Source organism: Balaenoptera acutorostrata, chromosome 12 (genome assembly GCF_949987535.1).
Source record: "Balaenoptera acutorostrata chromosome 12, mBalAcu1.1, whole genome shotgun sequence".
NCBI lineage: Eukaryota > Metazoa > Chordata > Mammalia > Artiodactyla > Balaenopteridae > Balaenoptera > Balaenoptera acutorostrata.
This window is the reverse complement of record NC_080075.1, coordinates 48,246,730-48,273,670: the sequence shown is the minus strand read 5'-3', so window position 1 is coordinate 48,273,670 and position 26,941 is coordinate 48,246,730. Positions and strand designations below refer to the sequence as shown.

Here is a 26,941-nt window from a genome sequence, read left to right as displayed (position 1 = left end):
GACTTTAATTTATTCATTAGTATTATTACTTTAAGTTGCAGAAATTTAACATTTTTACCTAGTTATATCTGCTAGTGGGTGGAGTAACTGTGGGGAGTTAAAAGTTGGTGTGCATGTGAATAAGGTCTCTTTGGACAATTCCATGGTTAGGTAAGATGTTGGTCTGGGGTTATTCTAATGAAGGCGGGTAGGATTGAGCGTCTCCACAGAAGTGTTGGGGGAAGGGAGTATCACCATATCTCAGTAGTGTATTTTTAGAAACTAAATTTTAGATGAGGAATGAAGTCACAATCCTTGAACTAAGAAGAGAGTGAAAAACTAGGTATCAGTTGATTAATTTATGGTGGAAAACACACCTCATTCAGGAATCAGTCTACATGTGTACTGAGACATGGCAAGCAGAGAATCATAAAAGAAAATTGCCTTTTCCCAAAAAAGTAAAACTTGAAAACTTTTGTGGCCTAGAGAACTCACTCTCCTGTTCCAAAAAAGATATTTCTTTTTCCGACTAATAACTTGAAAAAGTTGTCTCTCATCAGAGCTCCTGTAGCACACCTGAAGACATCAGTACCTTTCTCATTCTCTAACTTTTAGTTTTCCCATTTTTATTGGTCCTCAGCAGTTTGTCGTTGCAGCATCCCCTGCCTCATCAATACCATAACAAGTGAAAATTCCCAAGACTGAGGCTTATATTACAAAGGGTGCAATTTAGACGAGCAGCTCTGAGATGAGCAGCCCTCCCGCACATGGAGTGAGGAACACAATGATGTAGGAGTGAGAAACCCTGAGGGCTAGACCTAGGGCTTTTATTACCAAGCAGCCTGTGTTTTTCCGGCTTCAGTGGCTTAGGCTGCAAAATAAGATACCTTTTACTTTTGCCATGGAACCCAGATCTAGCACTTTATTTTATTTTAGTAATTCTGGAAAGAAAACATTTAGGCTGAAGGGATGCATTTCTGTTCTCACTGAGGTAAAGAGGTTTTGTACCTTTTTATTTTTCTTGGTAAAATCTTCACTTTTAATCTGGTAGCCTTTATTTTTGTTCTTTTCTCTTCCTTTGGCTAGCTGGAGAGCAAGTGCCATAGACGTGGCCCAAAGAATATATTCTTTTCACCCTTGGAGCAAGGAGTACCAGAGTGAAGCACCCTATCCCCTCTGGGCAAATGCCTGCGAGTAAAAACATTTTTAATTAAATCAGTTCAGTTATTATAAGTTGAATTAATCTGTAATTGTGGCATATCATGGGAAACTATTTATGACATAAGCCAGCTGACCCTTATCCAAGTTTCCATGGAAATAACAAGTATGTTCTTGGACTGTTCTAAAATTTCCAGCTGCTTTAAATGTGATATTGAAGCTAAGAAAGAAACCTTCTATTAATAACATGTATTTGAAATGTGTTCTCAGGTGCTCAAGAGGTAGGCCTAACTTGAAAAAAATTGACTGAAAAGATTCAAGGTGCAATAACCATGGGCTTTCCCTCAAACTTCTTTAATTGAAACCTCTGATATTATTGTGTTGTTTCTATCTGAAGTCAAATGGGGGAAGAGATTGCAAAAAAGTTTTGTGGTTTTGTATTTTTTCCTCTATGAGATAGAGACTTATCTATGTCAGGAGAAGAAGAAGTAGTCATAGTCTTCTCTTGAATGATCAAATAAAGTTTTTGTTCAAGAGATAAACCATATTCCATAGTACCAGATTTATTAATCAAATGTATTGCTGTTAAGAGTGTGAAAATGTTTCAGATGAAATGATAGTATATGGGAGAAATTACCTATGTATTTATACCAGGCCTAACAAAAGTGCAGACACCATGACTACATTGCATGCTTGGTGAAGGTAACGGCAGGTTTGCCGTATTCATAACATTTGAGTTAATCTGTGCAAATCCATGCACACCACTACAGAAATGACTTTCACAGTGAGGTCACTGCTGTCTGCAGCAATTACAGCAGAGCATCAAACAGGATGGAAACCACCAGGTTTGGTACACAGGATATGCTTACAGAATTTAGTAATCCTGAGGTGATCCGGCCCATCACTGATGTCCTTGAGACAACTGCAGGCTTGTCTATTCATTTTGCCCCAGTGGTGGTGTGGTTATTGATTTCCTCCATTAAAATGGAAAATAGGATTGTATTTGACATATACTTGGTGCTTTAGGTAAAGTATACAGTCATCCGTCAGTACTCGAGTGGGATTGGCTCCAGGACCACCCCCCTCCCCCATGGATACCAAAATCCGAGGATGCTCAAGGCACTTATATAAAATGGTGTACTGTTTGCATATAATCTATGCGCGTCCTCCTGTATACTTTAAATCATCTCTACATTACTTATAATACCTATTACAATGTAAATGCTATGTAAATAGTTGCTGGCATGTGGCAAATTCAAGTTTTGCTTTTTAGAACTTCCTAGAATTAAAAATATATATATATATTTTCAATCTGTGATTGGTTGAATCTTTGGATGTGGAACCCATGGATACAGACGGCCAACTGTATAATCCAAAGTTAGCTTCCTTCTTTGGCAAATCCCTGAATCAGTGATTTGCAGCCCTTTAGTATACATCCTTTCTCACCATTCTAAAATTTGCTTGTTATGAATTTATGTATTTCCAGTTTGTGATTTTTCTTTTGACTTTCTTATGGATTTTATTTTTACCACGTAGATTAAAAACTTTTTTCAAGTAGTTGTATTTATCAATATTTTCCTTTATGCCTCCAGATTTTAAATAATAGAAAGGCCTCCCCACTCCAAGTTAATAAAGAAGTTCTCCTTTGTGTTCTTATAGTATTTTTACTATTTTGTATTTTTAAAATTTAAATCTTTGCTCCTGTGGAATTTACCTGGTGTACAGCATGAGGCATGAATCCAACTTAATTTTATTAAAAATGTCTCTCCAGTTGTCTAGACAATTTTTTGAGTTGTCCATCTTTTCCTCACTTTCAGATGCCATGTTTATCATGCCATGTTTATACGTCAAATTCTGTATGCATTGGGGTCTATTTCTAGACTTCCTGTTCCATCCTATTGATTCATTTGTTTATTCTTGTGTCAGGACTACACTTTTAATTATTGTAGGTTTATATTATAATAAATGTTAGAAATAGCCCCCTTCATTTGTGTTTTTTTTTTGGAGGCTTCATTGACATTCTTTTTTTAATGTATTTTGGAATTTGCTTGTCTCTCCCCCACCCCTTCCTCAAGTTTTGGCCTTGTTATTGTAATTACAATACATTTCTAAGTTAGCTTAGGAAGAACAACTTTATGAGATTGAGACTTCCTATCTAAGAACTTGGCATGCTGTTCACTTTGTCTCCTTCAGGAATGCTTTAAAATTGTATTCATAAATCTTACACATTTCTGAAGTTTTTTTTATTAGATATTTCATCTTTCATTGTTGCTATTGTAAATGGAGTCTTTCCCCATTTCACTTTAAACTCACTATGTTTGTTCATCTGAAATGTATTGATATCTGTATAGTAATTCTGTATCATGCTACCTTACTAAATTTTCTTGTCTACAGTACTTTTTCAGTTGAATATCTCAGGTTTTCCATAATGATCACAAATTGTGATAGTTTTCATTTCCTTCTCTGAATTTCTGTACTTCTAATTCCTTTCTCTTATTAACCATATTGTCTAACATCCAGTACTGTTAAGTAATGGTGGTGACAAGTGAACATCCTTCTTTGTTCCTGACTTTAGTGGGGATGCCTCTACTGTTGCCCCAGTAAGCTTGATGGTCACTTTAGGACCAGGGTATATTTTATCAAGTTAAGAAGGTATCCATCTATTTCTTAAGTTTAAACATATTTCTAAATAATGAAGCCCCAGGCGTGTGTATCTGCAGCCTCCCTAGCATGATAAGATCAAAGCTCTAAAAGGAAACTTAAGACTTTCTAGTCCACCTCACTCCCATCATGAGTAATAAACTCCAGTCACAGTAATAAATTCCAATCACTTTCCCCCAGAAGTCCCAAAATTACATTGGAAAACAAGCTGGACCTAAAAATCATTGTATCTTAGGTCTCACACCAGTGTTCTTTTGGGTACACAAAATTAACACTGAAAACTTATGATTATTTTTCTCTTCCATTGTGCATTTTCCTTGAGATTTTCCCATTTTATCCCTTTCTTTTCATCACATTGTTGGGACCTCACATGTGTGGCTTGGCTCTACATTCTTCCCCACTGCCGAGGAGCCAAGTTTATTAAGGATTTTTAGACAGTGACATAATCCCTTCCCCACCCCGAAGACCTCTGCGAGTTGGTCTTCTTGGACAAAGTGCATTGTCTTCCAAATACTGCTGGTTACTCCTGGAATTAAAGCCGAAAGCTTGCTGGAGCCACTTGAACACCTGAAAATATGCTTTAGCTGTGACAGTGCCTTTAGCAAAGGGATATGAACCAACAGTAGATGTGTCATAAATGCCATTGTGTCTTATATTCATTTGTGAGTGGTATTCAGATATCAAAAGAAATTAGGTCATAATATGTTTACAATCTTCAAAGGAAAAAAACAATTATATTATTAGTACTGTACTTCTGATTTTGATGTGTCATAACTTTAATAAACATAGAAATTAGTAAAACATTTTATATGCTAAGAAAATTTGTATACAAATGGGAAAAATCGTAGCCATTTGGCAAATTATTTTCTACGGTAAAACAAGATAGTATTTCTATCCATGTATAGTTACTAGACTCTGGAGTCAGACCTGGGTTTGAGTCCTGGCTTTACCACTGCCTGGCTGACTGACTGAACACAAGTAACATAATCTCAACTGAGTCCTGTTTTCCTAATCTGCAAATGGAGTCAGGAATACCTTGTAGAGTTGTATAAGAAGAGAATAATGCACATGAAGTGCTTAGCACAGTGGTACCATGATGTAAGCCCTTAATAAATGAGAGCTATTATTAGTATAGCCTATTGTTAAGGGCCATAATACAGCCTGTTGTTTTTCTTTAAATTACATGAAGTTAGAGGTCAAGGAACAAATATCACAATTTTTACTCAGTTTGGATCTATAATTGCAAAACAGCTCAGTTATCGACATAGTCTCCTTTCTGAGACTTAGAACTAAGGTACTTGTAAGGATTTGACTGAAGTCTGCCCTGGCTCCTCTTCCTTGGGAATTATTTGGGCAGGCATGGCAATTAACACTTACCTAAAACCTCAAGCCTAAAAATAGGTTATTACCTTTTTTAAATTAGGTTTTCAGTAGCCAATTATTTTTTGACCATTTTCCACCAATAAGTGGAATAAACCACTACAAAAGACTAATATGATTCATACTCTACACATTTAGAGCTATAAAGGACTCAGGCATCTTTTACTTACACATTCATTAAGTAATTTTGGAGTGCCTAATTTGTACTAGACATAAAATATATATCCTTAAATATATATTAGATGAAAAAATAGATTCCATACTGTGAAGAAGCTTACAGTCTAGTATGGTGTCTAGAGAGGAACTTAAAAGCCACCTTTTATAATATATGCCTTCCTTAATATTCCTAACTTCGGGGTTGGGGGGGCAGAATAGTCCTCTTATATGGTCCCATAGCACTCTATGCTTGCACTTATTTTAGCATTTCTTACACTGTACATTGGCTCCCAAGCAAGACTGTAGGCTACTTGAAGACAGGGACTGTGTCTTACTCATCACAGAAGAAAAAGATACCTAAACATGATCTTGGCCCTTAAATAACTTAAAATTGGGAGACAAAGACTTATCTACACTACTAACACATATAAAGAACTAACTTAAATATAAACTTGTATGAAATAAAATGCTATGGGAAGTAGGAGGTTTTAGAGGTTATTTAGAGGAGATGACATTTGAATTGAATTTAGAAGGAATGGTAGGATTTCCAAAGATAAGGAGGTAGGGAAGAGAATCCAAGATGAGGGAACATCATGAGCAAAGGCACGGAGGCAAGACAGTGCATGGGCTGCTTGAGGAATAGCAAGGACTCCAATGTGAGTAGACGCTGGCAAGAATGTTAGGGAGGGACTTGGCTGTAGCTGACCTTGAATGCAATAGTAGGGTATTAGGACTTCCTTTTGCAGGGAGTGGTGTGTTGACAAGGATATTTGTACAAAAGGGATTAGATCATTTTGTCAGTAGTGTGAATGATGGGAAGAGAAAGATCAGATTCAGGAAGGGAAGCCTAGAGATTTTTAGTAATGTAGACAAGAGATGTTGAAGTAAAGATAGATATGGAAAGGAAGAGAGCAATTCTGGAAACATTGTGCAAAAGGACATGTCAAACCCTGATCTTAGAGTAAGAGTTGGAGATTCCAATTTGAGTCATTTTCTCAAAGGTGATGGCAGAAGCTCTGGAAGTGGCTAAGGTCACCCAGGAAGAGCAGAGATAAAGTAAGCCAGGGGGAGGCCACAGAACCTTGGGGAAAGCTTATATTTAAGGGGTAAGTAAATCTTCAGATTTAGAAGAAATGATGCTTCAAACGTGTTACTAAAAAGATGAGGAAAACTGTGTCTTTAGAATTAATTGGTTTGCCTAGTTTACAGCAGAGCCCTTTAGAACCCAGGTGCCCCAACTTATAACTCAGTGCACTATTAGTTTAATGCTCTAGACTCTAGTTTAATGCTAAATTTAAAAATCCCACCTACCACCTTTCCCATCCTCATCTATTTTGGTAAGACAGACTAAACTTGAATTTTAGACTCCTTTACATAAATCAAAGTATCCTGCATCTCTTATGCTTCTAGCTACCAATAGCAAAGAGAAAATTTTGCCATTGGAAAATTCAGGGCAAGCCATCCATATGGATGCCATTTAAAATTATAATGTGTGATATGAATTGATAGTAAGAATTGTAAAAAGCCTAATTAAATCTACCTTATGTTTCAAAGGCAATAAGTTAATCTTACATATTATTACATGTTTTTATATTCCTTATGTTAAAAAAAACAAACCTGCTGCCATTTTCAACACTGAATTATCCTTATTGTCCCCAAATACCTTGTTATATACAGAAATGGAAAGGTTTTGCTCAAATAAGCCAAACCAAATGATTTCTTTAGTTTTACAGAAGATTTTGTTGCTATTAATACTGCAGTCTTCTATGGCATGTGCCAAAGGTGTAGTTTGAAATTCTGTTTTTAACTCAGTGAAATATTTACACCTCAAAGAGGGAGGGCTAAAAAGAAAGGATATGAAACTTTGATGCAGACCATCTTAAGAAGCAAGAATGTGATGGGGCCATCTCAGAAATAGCATCATCCTTGCTGAACAACAGAACTAAATAATATTTGGCTTTTATCATTTATTTAGCTGGAAGAACTAAGCTTTGAAAATGAACCATCACAAACCATAATTAAATAAACTGTTTACAACTCAACTCTGATAAAAGTCAGTTGATAAAAAGATCAGGAGCAATATAAATACTAAAGGTTGATGGCCCATACCTAGATAAAAATTCCCCACCCCCCAGGAAATGGATTTTAACCATTCGTGGTATAGTAAATGATCCTATTAGAATTCTAATAGATGGACCTACAGCCTACCCCCCAAAAATCTGAAACATACTTTTAAATTGGCCAGTCAGTTTCTAGCATTGAAGTTCCAGAAAGATGGTGGGGTTTTTTTGTTGTTTTTGTTGTTTTATTTTTCTTTGCTTACTTTGGGTTTCTTTTAATTTTTGTTTTTCTTTTTCTTTTTTTTTTTTTTTTGTTGTTGTATTGTGCTTTTTTTTTTCTTTAATTTATTTTTTTTTAATATTTAATTTTGGCTGTGTTGGGTCTTCGTTTCTGTGCGAGGGCTTTCTCTAGTTGCGGCAAGTGGGGGCCACTCTTCATCGCAGTGCGCGGGCCTCTCACTGTCGCGGCCTCTCTTGTTGCGGAGCACAGGCTCCAGATGCGCAGGCTCAGTAGTTGTGGCTCATGGGCCCAGTTGCTCCGTGGCATGTGGGATCTTCCCAGACCAGGGCTCGAACCCATGTCCCCTGCATTGGCAGGCAGATTCTCAACCACTGCACCACCAGGGAATCCCCTAATTTTTGTTTTTCTTAAGCAAGCATATTTTATTAAATATACATATAGAAAAATATGTTTCACAAATGTACAACTCAATGAAGTGTCGCAAATTGAATACACCCATGTATGTAGCATCCAGATCAAGACAGACATCCCTAGCCCTTCAGAATCCACCATCATCCTCCCTTCCAGCCAGTAGGTACCGCCCCCACCCCACAACTGTTGGGAGACAATTATCATGGGTCTCTGATACTTCTGCACATCTTGTGAGCAGAGATACCACCTGCCTTTGTTCAGAGTACCCTTTCAAGTTTATTTGAATAGCCTTGGAAGACAACAGAGAGTGTTTTTCTCCAGAGAAAAGGACAGTTTTGCTTAAGTCTTGAAAAAGTAGAGATTGTGTCTCTTACTATTGTCTTTTATTATACTGTTTAGTATGTTAAAGATGTCTCCCTTCAAAGCAAAGGGTAGGCATGTTTACTTCCCATTATAAAACTGAGGTTACCCAAACTCAGGGTTCCTCTCCTGTAATGCAACCCAGCGTGTGTGCAGGTGTCACCTGACTTTCTTCATGTTGCATAATTAGGAAGTAGGGCTCAAGAAGCTGCTGCAATACTGACACTGGCTATTGAGTTGTAAGGTTCTTTGTCTCTTGACTCAGCAGCTGTTAACTAGGCAGGGAACATACTAGTTTGTAAGCAGGGTAAAATCTCAGACTCTTCACTGTTCTTGGTAGTAACCACTATTCCAACTTCTACCACCATAGATTAGTTTTACCTGTTCTTAAAATTCATATATAAATGGAATTACACAGCATGTACTCTTGCGACCGGCTTCCTTCATCCAACCTCATGTTTGTGAGATTCATTCACATTATTGCACGTAGGCAGTTTTTTTATTTCTCATAGTATTCCATTGTGTATTTCAAAACTTACTTTTCCTACTGTTGATGGATGCTGGGGCAGTCCCTGCTCTTAGAATTGTGCTGTTATAAACACTTTTATGCATGTCTTTGTGAATATATGCAGTGCATGTATTTCTGTTGGGTATATTCCCAGAACTGGATCAGAGGGTGTGCATAGATACTGCCAAACAATTTTCTAAAGTATCTGTACTAAGCTACTCTTCCGCTAGCAGTGTATGAGCATTCTGGTTTCTCTGTACATTTTTCCACCCTTGTTATTTTTCATCCTTTTAGTTTAGTTTTGTTTTTTTTCCACACTGACGTGCATTTATTTTACCAAGGTGCATATAAGGAAAGATAAATATGCCAATGGTACACTTCCAATTTTACAGAGCAATCTCACAAGTATTTTTGCCATTTAGGAAAAGAGATACATCAATTATTAAGTTGTTACCAGGTTGAATTGTCAAGACAATCAGAGCCACAATTTTTTTGTAGGTTATTTTTCCATAAAGACAACAGTTTCCAAAGTCTTCAGAGTCTGATAAGACCAAGTTATTCAAATTATACTTCTAAAGATACAGTTTTAACAGAAACGAGTTGAAAACTGTGTGAATATTCACAAAAGTCTCCATATTGTACCAGAAAGAAATTAACATTCTTCCAAATGTTCCTAACTGAAAGCAAAAGAAAATCTATACAACCACATCTTCCCAGTAAACAGAAACAGAGAAAGTAATAAGGTTTTACTAAATACTAGTGAAATTAAGGGCATGGTATTAATTTTCTACATAAAACACACAAAGTTGCATTGTTTGTATTTCTTTAAAAAAATCATCTTTCGGCAACATAGTTAGCACTTCAACCACCTTCAATTCTCCCATCCCAATCCTGAGAAAAGTACTTCTCCTCCTATCACCACTAACAAGAGAAGGTATCCCTTCCTTGCAGGCTCTCAGTCAATCCAGTGTTTATTCTAGGCCCATATTTCCCCTGGCTCATTTCTGCCTCTGGCCGTCTGTTCAGTTTTCCTTCTCAAGGCAGGCATCCATCACAATCTCTTTAGTTCTTCCATCCATTCATTCCATGTATGTCTTTCTTTAAATCAACTAGGCATTGCTATAGATGGGTGAGGGCTGGGAAGAAGGCAGAGAGGGACTAAGAGCTCTGGTAGTCTCCTTTACAGGACCATCTCTCTGCCTCTGGAAACGATAAAGAGCCAAGTTAAACCGAAAAGCCTGCTTCTGCAGATGCTTCTGAGCTACCACTTTTTAAAAAGAGATAGAAGTGATATGAGAAAGAGAGGGAGATGAGAAATAGAAGAGAAACTGTATACCTACCCTGGCACTGCTGGCACTTCTTCATATTCAGGATGAGGAAGGGAGACAAATAAAAGTACCTAACTTTTGTATGGCTTCACTGGTTGAGGCTGAGAAAGCCTGGTACTTAGCAAGGACACCATCATTATCCTTGCCATGCAAATAGGGTCTAACTCGTCACCTCAACCACTTGCCTGACAGTCAGTAGGGTTCCTGAGTGATGGTGAGGAATTGAGGTCTTTTCGGGGAGAAATAGAAAGGTCTTTTATATGATGGCAGGAAGCCTGGGTCTACCACCAGTTCTGAAGATCCTTGTTTAGCAAAAACCAGAAAGTGGAGCTGACAATGGTCTAGAAAATGTTCATCCAGCAGGCAGCAGCCTAAGGGGGGTGGGTGTAGCCAGTAGCAGGCAGCATTAGGTGATCGGAGAAGCAGGAAGAGCAACGGAGTGGCATGAACCGGAGACCAAGCAGCCCACTGCTTCTCCCTCTTGACTTTATTAATGCCCAGCAATTGTCCACACGCCATGTGCGGAGCAGAATGAGTAAAACGGGCTCTTAAAAATAGCTGGAAATCCAGATGGTAGTAACTAGACCAGAAGCCTTGGGAACAAACAGGGTCCAAGCGGTGCAGACAAAGGCAGTGCCATCTGTAGCATCATCTATTTGGCTTAGAAGAGTGTGAACTACCGCCACGCAGCATGTGATGTTAATGCACAACAGCACGCCACGGGGAAGTGGAGCAGCATAGCCACGACGGTCTCAATCTTGAAAGCTGGGAGAGCTGAATGTCCAGTGGAGGGAAGGTGCAGAAAGGTGAGCACAAAATCAGCCAAAGGCACACCCTTGCAGTTGCTAAGGCCTAGGTCCGGCAGGAGGTGGTAGGGGACCTGTGTGGGAGTATTTCCAAGAGCAAAGGTTAACCAGATTGGAAGCCAAAGGGCCTGGGTATCTCCGCTGGCTCCCTTGTCTGGAGAAGTCTAGCTCTATGGGCTCCTTCATCCCATAGGTAGTATTGCAGTGGAGTTGGCCAGAGGTCCTCTTTGATAATCTCAGCAATCCTGTCAGACTCTGGAAGGCTGTGGTCTGAAAACCAGGCAAAGAAGCTGCACATGAGGTCTTGGTTCCTACAAAGGAAGGCCTGGGGTTCACGGCCCGGGTGCCATATGATCGGAGTGGAAAGAAACACCACGTGCCCAGAGGATCTGACCTCGTACTCCTTCACAGTCCAGTTGTTTCTTCGAAAGAAGAATTATGGGTTTCTTCGAAAGAAGAACTTGAACTTGCACCCCATCCTAGGATGTCTGAGTTCCTTCACCTCCTAATTCGCTACGTACCTGAACATCTCTGCATCTCTGCCTCTAATCAGGGCAGATAGCTGTGGGTGGTTCCGAACGGTAGTGACTCAGAAGCCCGGGATGTTCCTCCACTGTAGGTAGTGTTGACGCATGCGCCCAAAATTGCGCCCGAACTGGAGGAAGGCCCGGTCAGCCTGAGGGGGTACAGTTCCAGCTGGATGGCCTCCAGGGGATTCAGGTGGAGACCCTCATTCTGGGCCGGGGCCTTGCCTCGTCCTTCACCTCGTTTACCCCTCTGTGCTCCTCCACCACTTCCATTTCCTCACCCACTGGCTTCTCCTCCACTTCAACCCTCTCCTACTCGTCCACTGCTTCTGAGAAGACGGTGCCCCTTTCAGTCTTCGCTTCCGCGGCCTTCGCCCCAGTCATCATCAGCTCAGACCCCGACCGCTCTGGGCCACAGGTTTCTAGGGCCTTCTCCCCACCAGTTGCACGCTGAAAGCCATTTTTCAGGCTGCTGTCTGCTGCCGCAGACGCAGAGGCTGCTTCCACACCCTCCCCGGGTGGCACGACCTCCTCCCGCCCCGCTTCGGCCGCTCCGTGGTCGCGACCCCCAGCGACTGGGATCTGGGGAGTAGAGCCGCAGCCCGTGGGGCTCTGGGGGGCGGGGTGCTCCCCCCTCCACCGGAAGCTGGGGCGGTGGGAGTGCTTTGATCTCCAAGTTGCCCTCACTCGTCTCCACCATCACCTGCGTCATCTTGCTTTCCTCTAGAAGCTTCTGGCACTGCTGTGGGTCCAGGTCACCTGGGGCATGGTCGGGAGTAGTGAGGTTGCGGATTTGGGGAAGAGGGATCCCCTGGGCCCCATTAGGGACGCTTCTGTTGGTAGCAGCCTGACCAGCTGTTTGCTGGCATCTCCTTTCCTAACCAAAGACTTACTCATGCAAACCAGCCTGTTGCACAGCCCACCCTTCAATTTCCCGATACTCACTCCTCAGTCTCTAGGCACCCGCTCTCGGTCTCATAGAGTCTATTTCTGTGGCTTCTGCCATCCTTTTTATTCGGATTATTCTGGTGTATGTGTGATGGTGTTACACGGTGGTTTTAATTTGCATTTACCCAGTGTCTAAGAAATTGGGAAGCTTTTCATGTGGTTTTGATTTTGCCATTTGGATATTCTCTTTTTGTGAAGTATCCGAGTCTTCTCCCCGTTGCGTGTTCTATATTTTTCATATTGATTTGTAGGAATGCATTATACATGCTAGATACAAGTCCTTTTTCAGATCTGTGTATTGCATATATCCTCTCCCTCTGTGAGTTGCTTTTTCACTATCTTAATGATGCCTTTTAATGAACAAAAGTTTTTAATCTTCATATATTCCAATTTATCATTTTCCCCTTTAGATTAGTGCTTTTTGTGTCCTGTTTAAGATATCTTGCCTTTCTATCATCGTTCACATTTATATCTGTAATCCATTTGGAGTTGCTTTTTGTGAATGGTGTGAGGGGAGTCAAGATTCATTTTTCCTCCCATATGATTATCTGATTGACCAAGCAGTGTTTATTGAAGAGACCATCCTTTCCCCATGCATAGGTTTTTAGATGTTTCCATTAAAAGTGACGTATGTCATTGGCCAGAGCTAGTCAGATGGCCTTGCCTAGCTTCAAGGGGTCAGGGAAATATAATCCTCCCCTGAGATTGGAAGGTGAAGGAAACTGAAAATATTGGTGAGCACTGTATCACTCACTCATCACAGACTGTAACTTGAGTAGTGTGTACAAGACCAGCAGAGTTAAGCCAAAGAAAGTAGAGAAGAGGTAATGATGAATAGAAGAGGAGAAATTAATGAAAGACAATAGAGAGTATCAACCAAAGATTAATAATAAAAGGAGAGAGAATAAACAATATTTGGAATGAAAAATACAGTCACAATAGTGATTTAAGGAAATAGAACATGTTGGACAGACTTGTGCCAGTACATTTTCTTTTCTTTTTTTTAAAAATTTTTATTGGAGTATAGTTGATTTACAATGTTGTGTTAGTTTCAGGTGTACAGCAAAGTGAATCAGTTATATATATATGTATCCACTTTTTTTTTTAGATTCTTTTCCCATATAGGCCATTACAGAGTATTGAGTAGAGTTCCCTGTGCTATACAGCAGGTTCTTATTAGTTATCTATTTTATATATAGTAGTGTGTATATGTCAGTCCCAATGCCGGTACATTTTCAAACTTGGATGAAATATATGAATTCATGGAAATGTATAACTCATCAACACTGAAATGCAGTGAAAGGCCTAAATAGACATAGAAATAATAAATAGAATCAAGAATTTAAAAAGAATCTTTCTACAAAGTTAGCATGAGGCTAAATGATTTTGATACAGATACTACCTAACCTTCAAGGAACATATAATCTATTTCTTTTTTTATTAAACATTCAATAAATATTTATTGTGTGCCTGTAGCATGCCTACTACTGTTCTAGGCCCTTAGGATACATTGTTAAACAGAACAAAGATTTCTTCCCTCTTGGAGTTTCTAGCAGAGGAGAAAGACAATAAATAATAATAATAAAAAGTAAACAAAACATATTAGAAAGTGATAAGTGCTATGGATAAAACAATAGGTAGAGGTGAGTAAGGAAGGGGATTGAGAGTCCTGGGGGTTGGGAGTGGGGAGCAGATTGTAGTTTTAAATAGGGTAAGCAGAGGAAACTTCATTGAAAAGATGCAATTTTGGCAAAGATTCAGATAAGATGAGGGATTTAGCTAAGTGGATATTCTGAAAAGAGCATTCTAGGAAGAGAGAAGAGCTAAGCAGAGGCCCTAGGACAGGACAATGCTTAGGGTGTTCAAGGACTAAAAAGGAGATCAGTGTGACTGGAGCAGGGTGAATGAGAGAGGCCAGATCAAGTAGGATATTACATGATATTGTAAGAAGTTTGGCTTTTATTCGTAGTGAAATGGGAAACCACTACAGGATTTTGAACAGAGGACTCAAAATTTGATTCATGTTTTGCATGGATCCCTCTGGCTCCTGGGTGAAGAATAGACTGTGTGGGGCCAGTGGTAGATGTAGGGAGATCTTTTAGGAGTCTATCAAAGTAATACAGGTGAAAGATGATATTTCTTAGACCAGGTGGTAGCAGTGGAGGTGGATAGTGGTTACAGTATGATGGTAGAGCCAGCATGATTTCATGGTGAATTGGATGTGGAGTATAAGAGAAGGAAAGAAGTCAAGGATGACTCTGTGGATTTTGACCTGAGCAGCTGATAGGATGGAGTTGCCAGAAGCAGAGATAGGGAAGGTTATGATAGAGTAGATCTTTGCAGGAAAATTAGAAGTTTGCTTTTGGACATGTTAAGTTTGAGATGACTGTTGGACAACAGAGTTGAGATACCAAGTGGGTATTAGGAGTTTGGAGCACAGGAAAGGTCTGGGATGGGGATACATATTTGGAAATAATCAGCATACATGATATTTAAAGCTGTATTTAAAGCTTGCTGAAATCACCAAGGATGTGAGCAGCGATAGACCAAGCCCTGAGGGCTCCAAAATTACAAGGTCAGGGAGAAGAGGAAGAACCAGTAAGAGACTAAGGAGAGACCAGTGAAGTAGGAGGGAATCTGAAAATGTGCAGTACACTGAAAGCCAAATGTATAAAGGAAAGTGTTCAACTGTGTGACATGGTGCTGATAGGCCAAGTAAAACGAGAATTGACCAATGGATTTTACAACAAAAGTGATGGAGGTCAGAACAGGTTTTAAAGGGAATGGGAGGAAGGAAATTGGAGACAGTGAATATTGATAATTCTTTTGAGGAATTTGCCAAAAAGGGAAATAAATGGAGTCATCACTTGACAAGAACAGTTTTAGAGGAGTGGTAGGGTGACAGCTTGACTGTAATGGGTTTAAGATAAAATCCATAAGGGAGAAAGTGAAAACAGCAAGTATATACGACTCTTGATGTTTTGCTCCAAAGAAATGGGATGGTGGCTGGTGGGGAGAATGGGTCAAAGAAAACGTCTTTAAAATGGGAGAAAAAGAAGTCTGTGTGCATGCTGATGCGAATGATTCAGCAGGGAGCAAAAATTAATAATGTAGGAGAGAGAAAGGAGAATCATTGGAGGGATGTCCTTGAATAGGTAAAAGCAGATGGAATCTAGTGCCTATGTAGGGGAGAAGGAGTCAGCCTTTAATAGGAGCATGACAAGTTCACCTATGGGAACCAGAAGGCAAAGTATGAGGGTGTAGTTGCTGGTTGGTGGGTAGAAGTGATGACGGAGTCTATGAAATTCTCTTCTGTTTGCTTCAGTGTTCTCAGTAAAGGAGAAAGCAAGATTCAACTCAAGTGAGAGGGAGAGAGGATGAGGCAGTGGGAATCTGGGGAGAGAGGGGTAGGAAATAGTTTTCTAGAGAATCAAAGAGTGACTGGACTACGACATATGGTATGATTGTCACACAGCATGAAGATCATGAATTCGAAGTGAGGCACATCGGCATGGTTGTGAATTTCTCTTCAGCCACATTCAGTTTACAGGTGCAGCATGAGTAAGCAGAGTTGGATTTAGTCAGAACTGAAGCAAGAAGGGCAAGAGAATGATTATAATCTTGATCTTAGAATCTAAGCTAGAGGAGTAAAGGACATATAGGGATGGGGGGCAGTGAAAAGGTGACCTGGTCAATGGATTGGAAGACCCAGGGAATTGAAGGGTCCCTGGGTTCAAGTACCAGAGTGAGCTAGAAGGATGAGAGATAGTGGTTTGAGAGTGGACTGCAGGGGATTGGTTAGAACCCTACTCCTCCATCCAACTTGGGCTCCAATGAGGCATACTGAGGACGAGGTCATTGCAGGGGAGGTCAGTGTACCAAGAGGCCTGGGTGGGAAGGATCACCTATGTGTATATTGAAATCACTGAGAGATAAGATGAGAAAGAAGTGAGAATAAGCCAGGAGCTAAAATCCTTGAGAAATGAGGGAGAATAGCAAGAATGCAGGGTATTAGGTGATTTAAACTGATGCCAGGAGATTTAAAGCTGGGTCTGTATTCTAGGGCTAAAGTTAATTATATAACACCACCTCCTTTGGCTAAATTAGTTAGTCAAAAGGCAGACACTTTTAGAATTTGATATTACTTAATGTCACAGAGCCTGTATTTTACTATTTTTTTCTTAAAGTGTGCAGAAGAAAATCACACATATGTTAGCTGATCAAAAACAAGGAATGTATATGTTTTTGAAAATTGGAAAGTGAGTAGTGATAATACTTTTTGAGTTCAGTGCGAAATGTTATTCTCTTTCAGAGTCTTTCATTCTGCTTGTGTCCTAGAGTATGGACGAGAAACTACTGAAAAGAACAAAATCTGATTTTAACTTTGGGCTTGAAACATTCTGGCTATAAAAAAAATGTTTTAAGGGGAGTAAGGAGAGCTAGTACAAAATCTCAGAAATATCTAGTCAACCAGAGGCAGAAAGAGGGAAGAGAGAGGGAGAGAAAGAGAAAGAAAAAGGAAAGAAAAGAAGAAATATGAGTAAAGAAAGAAGATGGCTTTTGGGGAAGAGTACAGTTTAGCCACAAATCTGCACATCACAGAATTGTGAAGTGTTTAAATTCTCTGGGAAACAGAAACAGCATGATGTTTTAAAAGATAAACTTAATATGAGATGAATGAAGAGAGCCTGTGAATTGTATAGTCTTATTTTTCTTTGACTCCTCAAATATTGTTCTGTTCTTAGTTGTTTTGAAAGGAATCTCTCATTCTTGACCTAAATTCTTTAAACAAGTGTGTTTGTTTAGTGACTTAGCATACAGAAATATTGTTCTTTGGGCTAGGCCACCCAGTTTAGAAAGCTGAGGGCCTCGGTACTTAAGACTCAAAAGAATGTTGGTAGACAAGAGAAGGAGATGTACACTTTGTTAATTTCCTCTGTTTCCCATAGAAAGACCATTAAGCTGTGTTTGCAAAGGAAATGGTAAAAAAGAAGCTTTGAGTGATTAACCAAGCAGCTTTATAGCTGCAGTCATCTCTATTGCCTCTTAGAAATAGCATATAAATATAGAAGTAGGGAGAAAATATTTGAGTTACCAGGGTGTGGGTAATGAGTTACTCTGGGAAAGTTAATAATTATGATTTAATCATTTTCTACCACTACAGCACTCATAGAGAGCAAATATACTTTATTGTGCCTAATGAAACTGTTAAGAGGCTGAGGTCTGTGTAGGGTGGTGGGTAGAGCCAGGTGACAGGGGTGACCAAATCAGCCAGGGATACACAGAGCCATCACAGAAATTCAGAATATAGGTCAAAACAGTATGTAAAATGTTTATAATATCTAAATGTTAAATATACATAATCATTCTAGCCTGAGATAAAATTAATTTTTAAAAATAATGAAATTGATACTGTAACAAATGAATAAAATTTAGTTAATCATGAAAAATCGAAATAATATTATTGGATCTTTTAAAAAATAGTGTGATCTTAAAAAACAAAGTGCATTGATGGTGTCATCACTGCAGTATGAGCATAGTTTGGGGTCAGAAATTTCCAGCAGCTTTAAAAACTCAGGCTCTACATTAGTAGCAGAATGGTGAACAGAGTTTTGCTCTAATTCTTAGTATTTTCTTCTTAGCTGTCATTTAAAAATAATTTCTCTTTTTGATCTTTTTTTCTTTAGAAACAGCAATATTTTTATGTTTTAGCACATTACATCCTCACTGCACCCTATGAACTAGCAGGTAGGAAAACTGAGGCACAGAAATAATAAGTAATTTGCTCGTGGGCACACAGAAAATCGCAAAGTCAAGAAATGAACCCAGATAATCAGACTCCGAAGCTCTTCCTGTTAAACACTGCAGGGTACACTCTGAGCCTTTCTCAGCCTCAATTCTCTTATCTATAAAATACGGCCTATAATTCTTATCTCTCATGGTGGTTGCAACAATTAAATAAGATGTGGAGCATGGGCAGGGGAGATGCTGGTGCTGTCTTTATCTGTTTCTGTATTGTTTGATTTGTTATAATGAGCATGAATTATTCATGTATTTTTTAATCAAGAAAAAAAAATGTTAAGGCCTATAAGAGTGTCTGGCACAGAGAGGCACCCAGTAAAGTCATTATTATGTCTGAGAGCAAAGTCAGAGTTTCCATTTGAATCAATAGGGATTTGTCATCTCTGGAAGCTTGGGGTGCAAAGAGAAGAAATAAGATAGGGGAACAGCTAGAAGAGAATTCAGGGTAGAGGTTTTCACTTGCCAGTGAGAGGGGCTTGTTCATCTTAAAGTGAGGGGTGGGAACCATTGGGAGGGAGAGCGCACTGGTTTAGGCAAGTGGGAATTAACCAATGGAGCAAAGTTCCAAGGAATTTGGGGTTGGGGGAAGTCCTAGAACTTTGGATGAATTAACTTATTTTGGACAAGATTAACAGTAACTTGTTAGTCAATAAGGCCCATTTTCTAAGGTAACAAAAATATCATTTTGGAAAATGAGAAAGGAATTAAAAGAACTCTATGGTTTTCTTTATTTATCTGCCTGGTTCTGGGGGATGTGAGGATAGGTTTTCTGAAGAGGAGCCATCAGTTTATTTTTCCATTTGTGGATTACAATGGTAAAACGATTGTTGGCAAAAGAACATCTTTTCAAGCGGCTTCCCTTGGTGTAGGTCAGAGGGGCAACAAGAGGAGTTATTTCTGCAGCTGGAAAAAAGGTTCAGAGCTGTCTTCCTGGAGACAGCTCTCATTTCAGAGTCTAAAATAGATTTGAATTACTGTGCTATTGGGGAATCGGGGCCTATTCATTCTAAGCACATCTGTTGGTAACTGTTGAAATTCAAATAAATTCAAATAAAGTCCAAGTAATGCTCATTTTACACTTATCGATTTCAAGGAGTGTTAAAAAACACATATACAGAAAACCTACACTCCAGTCACTGACACTGCCTAAGACACAACATGCAAAGCCTTGATTTTCTGCCAACCATAGTTACTTTGAATCTGAGCCACCACATTTTAATTCCTTTAAAATGCTCCTTCCTCCCTACCTGAACTTTTCAACTGAGATTCATTTTCATTTCAAAAGTTTAAATATGAACTATATCAAACAGTTCTGTATTTTGATTTTGATCATTCCACAGCCTTCAGTAGTGAAATGAGGAGGTTAGACTATTAAACTCATAAAGCCAGGATTGAATAAATGCATTTTTCTCTTTGTCTCCTCTCCAGTTTTAGTAAATAAAAGATTTCAGTTAGGTGCTGTGATTAAGGAAACTTGGTGTATCTATTTATTTATACATGACTCCAGTCCATAAAGGATTCAAGGCATCTTTAAGAAGGCAAACACAGGACAGAAGAATAAGGGAAATTCCTTTTTTTCGATTAAGCCATGACTCTCTTATAAGGAAATTTGATCTATCTAATGTATAGAAAGAAATAGAACCATTTTAAGGTTGTGAGTTTTAATTTTTTTCTTAATAGTTAAAATTTTGAATAGTGTTTCAAGTACCATATTTATGTCATTACCTTGGAGTTTACAGTGTTACAAGTAGATACCACACCAAGTACATTACGTGAATTATCTCCTTTAGTTTAAACCTCATAATTACCCTATGAAATATTATTATTTCCTTCTTATAGATAAAAGTATCCAAGGCCTACAAATAAATAATTTGCTCAAAGTCACATAACGAGTCAGGATTCAAATCCATGTCTGTTATTCTGAGTTATTAACTCCTAATCTAAATTATGCCTTATACATGGGAGGCAGTGAAAGAGAAGATCAAGGACCGTAAAAGTAAATAGAAATATATTAGAAATTACAGAAAAGAAATTTACATGTAAAAGGAGACATTTGTCTAAATCCAGGCAAACTTTTAAAGAAAGTATTATGGTAAAAATAAAGCATCAGGAAGGAAGAAGACAAACATGGTACCAACAGCCCAGAACAAATCTCCACAGACAAAGGTGTGGCAAAATCACACACTCAATTCTCAAGGTGTGTGCTTGCATTCTCTAGTGCCTTTGGAAAATGTAAGTGCTCTCTGTAAGGTTCTGGAGGGTGAAAGATCCTTACTCTAGGAAACTTAATAACTTACCAGCTGACACTAATATTTCTGGTTTCTTCTAACTCTTTGCTTTCATCTGTATGTTGAAAAATACAATCAATATTAGAGTCTGTTGTTTAATAACTAGTATTGTTCAACTGGTAGTATCGGGGTTTCCTGCTTCCTTCCCAATCTTATTTACAGAAAAAATATTATCCATGATTCCACTATTCTTTGTCAATAGTGATGTTCATTTTTGCCTTTTTTGATGTGCATAATAAGTAGAATTATTATTTGGCTCCCTTCCACCATTAAATAATAACATTTTTTCAGTTTTCATAATTACAATTCTAATGGCTATATAATAGTCTACTGAATTGATATAGTGTAATTATATTGGGCATTTTTTGTTTGTTTCCAGTATTTAGCTATTATAAATATCCTTCCAAGAACTGATTAATGTATATAATTTAATTGTATTTCTTCATAAGTGAATTGTATGTTTATATCCTTTGATCATTTATCTCTTGAGGTTTTAACATTTTTGAAAATTTGAGTAAGTTCTTTACATATTATATATACTACTTTTCTACCATGATCAATACAAATGTTTCCCAATTATGTTTCCCTTCTTTTAATTTTGTTAGTTGTTTATGACAACCATTTTTTTACTTGATGTTTTTGAGCTATTTATTTTTTCCTTTGTGATTTTCATTCTGCCCTAAGCGTTTCAAAGGTACTATCCCTCTAAAGATTTCATTAATATTTGATTTTTTTTTTCTCATAGTTTTGCTAAGAATTAAAGCAAATATTTACTCTTTAATCCACTAGGGGCTTACTCTGGTAACGTGGTATAAGAGCTGATCTAAATCACTTTTTGTTTTGTTTTGTGTTTGTTTGCCAGTTACCCTGGCAATTATTAGAGTATAATTAGGCAATTATTAAATAGAATTAGGCAGTTATTAAATAAATATTATTTTCCTTAATTTTATGATAGTTATATAATACATTACATTTATTTCTATATGTCCCACACTTCTGTATTTTGATCATTTAATTAATACACTTTGTTTTAGGATTTCCTGGGAACTAGATCAGCATCATAACTTATGGTTTCTTTGTTAGTGTAGAATTTTAATGTTTAACAAATAGTAAATTTTACTTGGTGAAATTTGTTTTCCTATATGATAACAGTGTATATCTCAATTTGTTCATCTTGTTTTATATATTCTAATACACCTTTATAGTTTTATTTACATATAGCTCATAAGTCTTTATAATTTTCTTTATAACTGTCATGGGCAATTCTGTTAAGTTTATCCATCCCCTCTTTTTTTTTTTTTTGAATGGAATTTCTTTCCTTTTTATTACCTTATTGAGCTGGTGGTTACCAGGATAAAGAAAGCCCCTAATTATGGTAAATTCATTATAAACCCGGTCACTTTGATAAACCCATGGGATAATAAATTTAAACATATTTCTTAGGATTTTTATATATGCAATGCTTTCTGCAAATAATCACAGTTTTCTCTCTCCCTTTAGTGTACCATTCTATTGGCACAAAGCAAATACCCACTAAATGGCAGTTGCCGTTTGTGTATTAAAAAGAATATTAGGTGAGTCAGGAAACTTGAATCCTACTGTCAGTTCCTCAACTAAGAAAGCCATCTATGAAGCACCTTCTGTGGGTCAGGCACCATGCTAGGCACTTTACATAGTCCATCTTGCCTAAGGCTTAGAGTAAGCCTACAGAGTATATATACTGTTACATATCATAGGTAAGAGAACTGATAAGTAAGTTTAGCAGGTATAGAAGCCAAAGCTGGCCCATGCTAGGCCCCCAATAGCAATGAGAAATGGAACACGGAAGTGTCTAACTGTGGCAGTCTGTGCGTGAAAGGCCATGGGCCGGTGGCTCTGGAGTCCTTGACCTGGCAGGTTTTTTTCACTCCCTGGGGACAGCACTGACCACTGAACTTTGGGCAAGGGTCTGAGGAACTAGGGAGGCATGGAGAAGCTGCATCAGCTCACTTTCATCCTTATCTTGTACATACGCTTCACACTTCCTGCTTCCGGGTCACACAGTAAACGTGAGTGAAAGCAGTCCTGAAGGAAGTCTGTGTTCCCCTTCTCACCAGCCTTTCAACCCAGATCAGCCTTTTGAGGTCTGGCTTAGCTCAGTGGGTTAAGTAATTTGTCCAAGATTATCAGTGAGTGATGGGTAAGTGGCTTGCTCCACAGCCAGTGGTCTTGCGGTGTGGTTTGGGCAGGTCATTTCACCTCTCTGCTATAATTCCCTCATCTGTATAATGAAAGAGTCAGATAAATAATCCAGTTCTGACAGGCAGACTGTTGGTGAATACATCTTATACGCTTCTTCAAGACTGCAAATTCCTCAGAGACTATACTTTCCACGTTCTTGAATCACTCATATTACTTTGCACATAACAAATGCTCAATGAATATTTGTTGATGCGGAATGAATGAATGAATTGATCAATCAATTGAAGAAAATAGTCTTAATGTTTTTCTTTTCTTTCTTTTTTTTTAAATATTTATTTATTTATTTAATTTGGCTGCACCGGATCTTAGTTGCGGCATGCGGAACTTAGTACCCCCGACCAGGGATCGAACCCAGGCCCCCCGCCTTGGGAGCACGGAGTCTTACCCACTGGACCACCAGGGAAGTCCCTCTTAATGCTTTTCTCACAAGAGATTTTCAATGCTAGAACACAGGATCCTTCAGGGGCCCCTAAAATCTCATTTCACATTTCAACTGTGGAATCTTTTATAAAGATAGCATTTGTCATGAGCCTTGTTATAAGAAGATGCTTAGCAGGGGTCAGCTTGTTTTCATCTGAAAAGAATAAAGAATTGAGGTTAGGAAAGCAGGAAGCCTAGAAAGGAGCCAGGTTGGGAGCTGTGGTAGGTAGACTTTCCTCTAACAAAGCTCTTTCAGCTGTTTTTATCTTTGTGCTGCTGTTCTAGCAACACTATGACAAAACTGTGATTATTCAAACTTAATAAGACTAGAGCCTGTCCAAACTGTGGGGAGCATACCTTAACATCTCTGTTTGGGCATGCTGTAGAAAACTACCAGATCTTATGTTCTGTCTATAATTTAAACACACAATGTTTTAAATGCACCCTTAGAAGATACAATAAAATTACTTGCATATTATTTAATAGTGTATTCTCTTTTTATGCCAAAAAAATCCACAGGAAGCTACCCAGCCCTCAGGAGGCATAGAATCTGTGGATTTTGTAATTACTGATTTTAAACTTAAAATCTCATTGAAGTCACTAGTTAATATTTCTAAATCTTTATATCTGAAAACTTCTGAGCATATATCCCAAAAACCTTCCTGCCCCCTCCGCCATCCCCAGCCGGAGTGGGGAGGGAGGGAAGACCTGTACTGCCAATAGTTACAAAGGTTATTTCTGGAATAAAAACAAGGAGTTGCAGCATGCACAAGTGTCTGGTTTTGTCTCTTGAGCTTTACAAAGACCAGCATCATACTGAGACTATAAAATTATTGTTCTCTGAAACTAAAAGAAAAATCTAGGAAAATTAAGCATTTTTGTTGAAAATTACTGAAATGTCAAATTTTTTAAACTAAGTTGTTATATAAAAGGAAGCATACGGAGGAAAAGCTATAAGGAGTCAAACTGTTTTTTATGAGCCACAGTATTTGCAGGAAAAGAAAACATTACAGAGACCACACCAGTTTCTCTTAACATGGATACAAAGGAGAATCACGTCATCAAAGCAGCAGGTTTGTGCTGCCACAGTAAAGATCATCGGTGGTGCTTTCCATATCCTTCAACTAAACCAAAATACCTGCATTCAGTTGCAACCTGAGAAACAGGCAATAAAGTCACAAATGTCTTTACTTTAAAAAATTTTTTTTACCACTTTGTAATAGTGTTTAGTTTTATTGTCCCAGAACAGGAAAATGAAAACATCATGTTGATTAAATTTTTGTAATAACTTATTCATTATGGGCATAATTTTTACATCGTCAGTGTTATTTCAGTTTGCAAGAAGAGGTACAGGGCTCAATTACAGAAAATGTCATGGCAACCTGAACTGAGATGGTCCTGAATTCTCTAGACTGTGTTTCAGGTTTCCTAATATTAAAGTTCTGTGCAAGGTAATGTACGAAAGAAGAAAAAACACCTCATCTAAACAAGCTTGCTCTTAATAAATACAACAATAAAGTTTATTTTGACCTTGAGTTAAAATGATCCAGCTCTACTGGACGACTCTAATGGGGCTGCTCTTTTGTATTTATTCAAGTTAAATTTCAGATAAGCCCTTGAATTGTGTGAGCTCAACTATATTCTCTAAAAGAGAGCCAGACTAACGTGAACCTGAATCCAAGTGTACTTTTCCAGTTACATCTGACTACTGGGATCGCATCTGTCGCGTTTTCTCACTATGTCACTCCCAACCACAGGAAACTGAGGACTAGCTCTCACTAGGAGAAACTGATAGCTCTCAGAGTATGAGTCAGCTTTGTAGGTATTTAACAATCCTTTTTCTAAGGAATATCAAGCTCTGAGAAATGATTAAGCAGATTTATAGATCTAACATATTAAGCGAAATCCATTTAGGAGAATTTGGAATGTCAGCATGTGCTGTCTTATAACGAACATCCAAGCCCTGTCTGGTTTGCCTAATAGAGTATTTATAAGGAAAAAGTAAGTTCCAGTTTAATGTAATTTCTTATTAGTTAATATTTAGTCAAACAATAAAATGCAACATTAAGCATATCCCTAACTATGTTTAGTATAGTAGTTTACATAGCAGTTGTTATGGGTTCTATATTTATGTATCATACATCTTTTTCTGGAAAAAAAAATTGAAGCTGGCTTAAATAGCTTACATGTTTGCCCTTTCTATCATTAGGAGAAATTAAAGAAATTATAAATGCCCTAGGTATACTCTTTTTAATATATACTCCCTCTAATCATCCTCTATGTGCACCTTGACTATTCATTCAGAAATACAGCTAGGTTCTCATCTTTTCAGAAAAAAATCCACATCCCTAGCAAGCTGTACAAGACCCTTCACCATCTAGCCATGGCCCCAATAATCCATTTTAATCTGTAAGACTCTCCCACTCAAAATATCTGGTGTCTCCATGTTGTTAGTTCGGATATTTCAGCCACTATTTTCCTTTGTTAATAACACCTCATAAATATGTTAGTCTAACAGTTTTCAATATTATAAAACTTATTTACACACGGGGGAAAAATCACTTCTTGCATTACCACATTGGAGTTACTAAACCATTGAAAAGACTTAATACCATTGGTAAAATATTACGTAGTATTTAACTCTGGATGTCATTACCTCCCAGCAAGATAAATTGCCAATAAAATTTCAACATTCATTGTAATGACTTTGACTTTGATCACAAAAGCCAAGTTTTATATTTTGATCTGTGTTCAGATTGTTCTTTCCCATAGGGAAGAGAAAAAAAAGAAGAAATGTTTTATTCCCTTAGGCATTTTTCAAACTCATTCATAATCTTTTATTAATTTAAAATTGATACATATTCCTTGGAGAATTTTGAAAATAATTTGAAAACAAGCAAAGAAAAAACAAAAGAAAGGAAACTACCCATATATCAGGAGATACCCACTATTACCACTTTTTATGTCTTTCAAATATTTTTCTGTCAGTATATTTTTTTTTACAAAAGTGAGGTCATACTATATACTACAAAACTATACTGTTTTGCAATTTGCTTTTAAAAAACTTAATACCATATATTTTTTTTAATTTTATTTATTTATTTATTTTTGGCTGCGTTGGGTCTTTGTTGATGCACACGGGCTTTCTCTAGTTGTGGCGAACAGGGACTACTGTTCGTTGTGGTGCATGGGCTTCTCATTGCGGTGGCTTCTCTTGTTGCGGAACACGGGCTCTAGGAGCGCAGGCTTTGGTAGTTGTGGCACGTGGGCTCAGTAGTTGTGGCTCACGGGCTTAGTTGCTCCGTGGCATGTGGGATCTTCCCGGACCAGGTCTCAAACCTGTGTCCCCTGCATTGGCAGGTGGAGTCTTAACCACTGCGCCACCAGGGCAGTCCCCAAAAAACTTAATACCATATTAAAAATGTCTTTTTTGGTAAAAATTCATCTTCATAAATTTTTTTATCATTTATTTATTTATTTATTTATGGCTGTGTTGGGTCTTCGTTTCTGTCCGAGGGCTTTCACCAGTTGCGGCAAGTGGGGGCCACTCTTCATCGCGGTGCGCGGGCCTCTCACTATTGCGGCCTCTCTTATTGCGGAGCACAGGCTCCAGACGCGCAGGCTCAGTAGTTGTGGCGCACGGGCCCAGTTGCTCTGCGGCATGTGG

The 26,941-nt window shown here is 38.2% G+C and overlaps 2 protein-coding genes across 2 annotated transcripts in view; one reads left to right on the top strand and one right to left on the bottom strand.

The window, feature by feature from the left end:
- The window catches only part of ACYP2 (acylphosphatase 2), a 174,266-nt gene that overhangs the window by 119,582 nt on the left and 27,743 nt on the right, over positions 1–26,941 (top strand). The gene's annotated exons all lie outside the window — the stretch shown is intronic.
- Positions 11,152–12,980, bottom strand: TSPYL6 (TSPY like 6). Its single transcript, XM_028168463.1, is given in 4 exon segments — positions 11,152–11,738; positions 11,741–11,785; positions 11,788–12,221; positions 12,970–12,980. Coding segments are annotated over 4 exon segments (1,077 nt in total).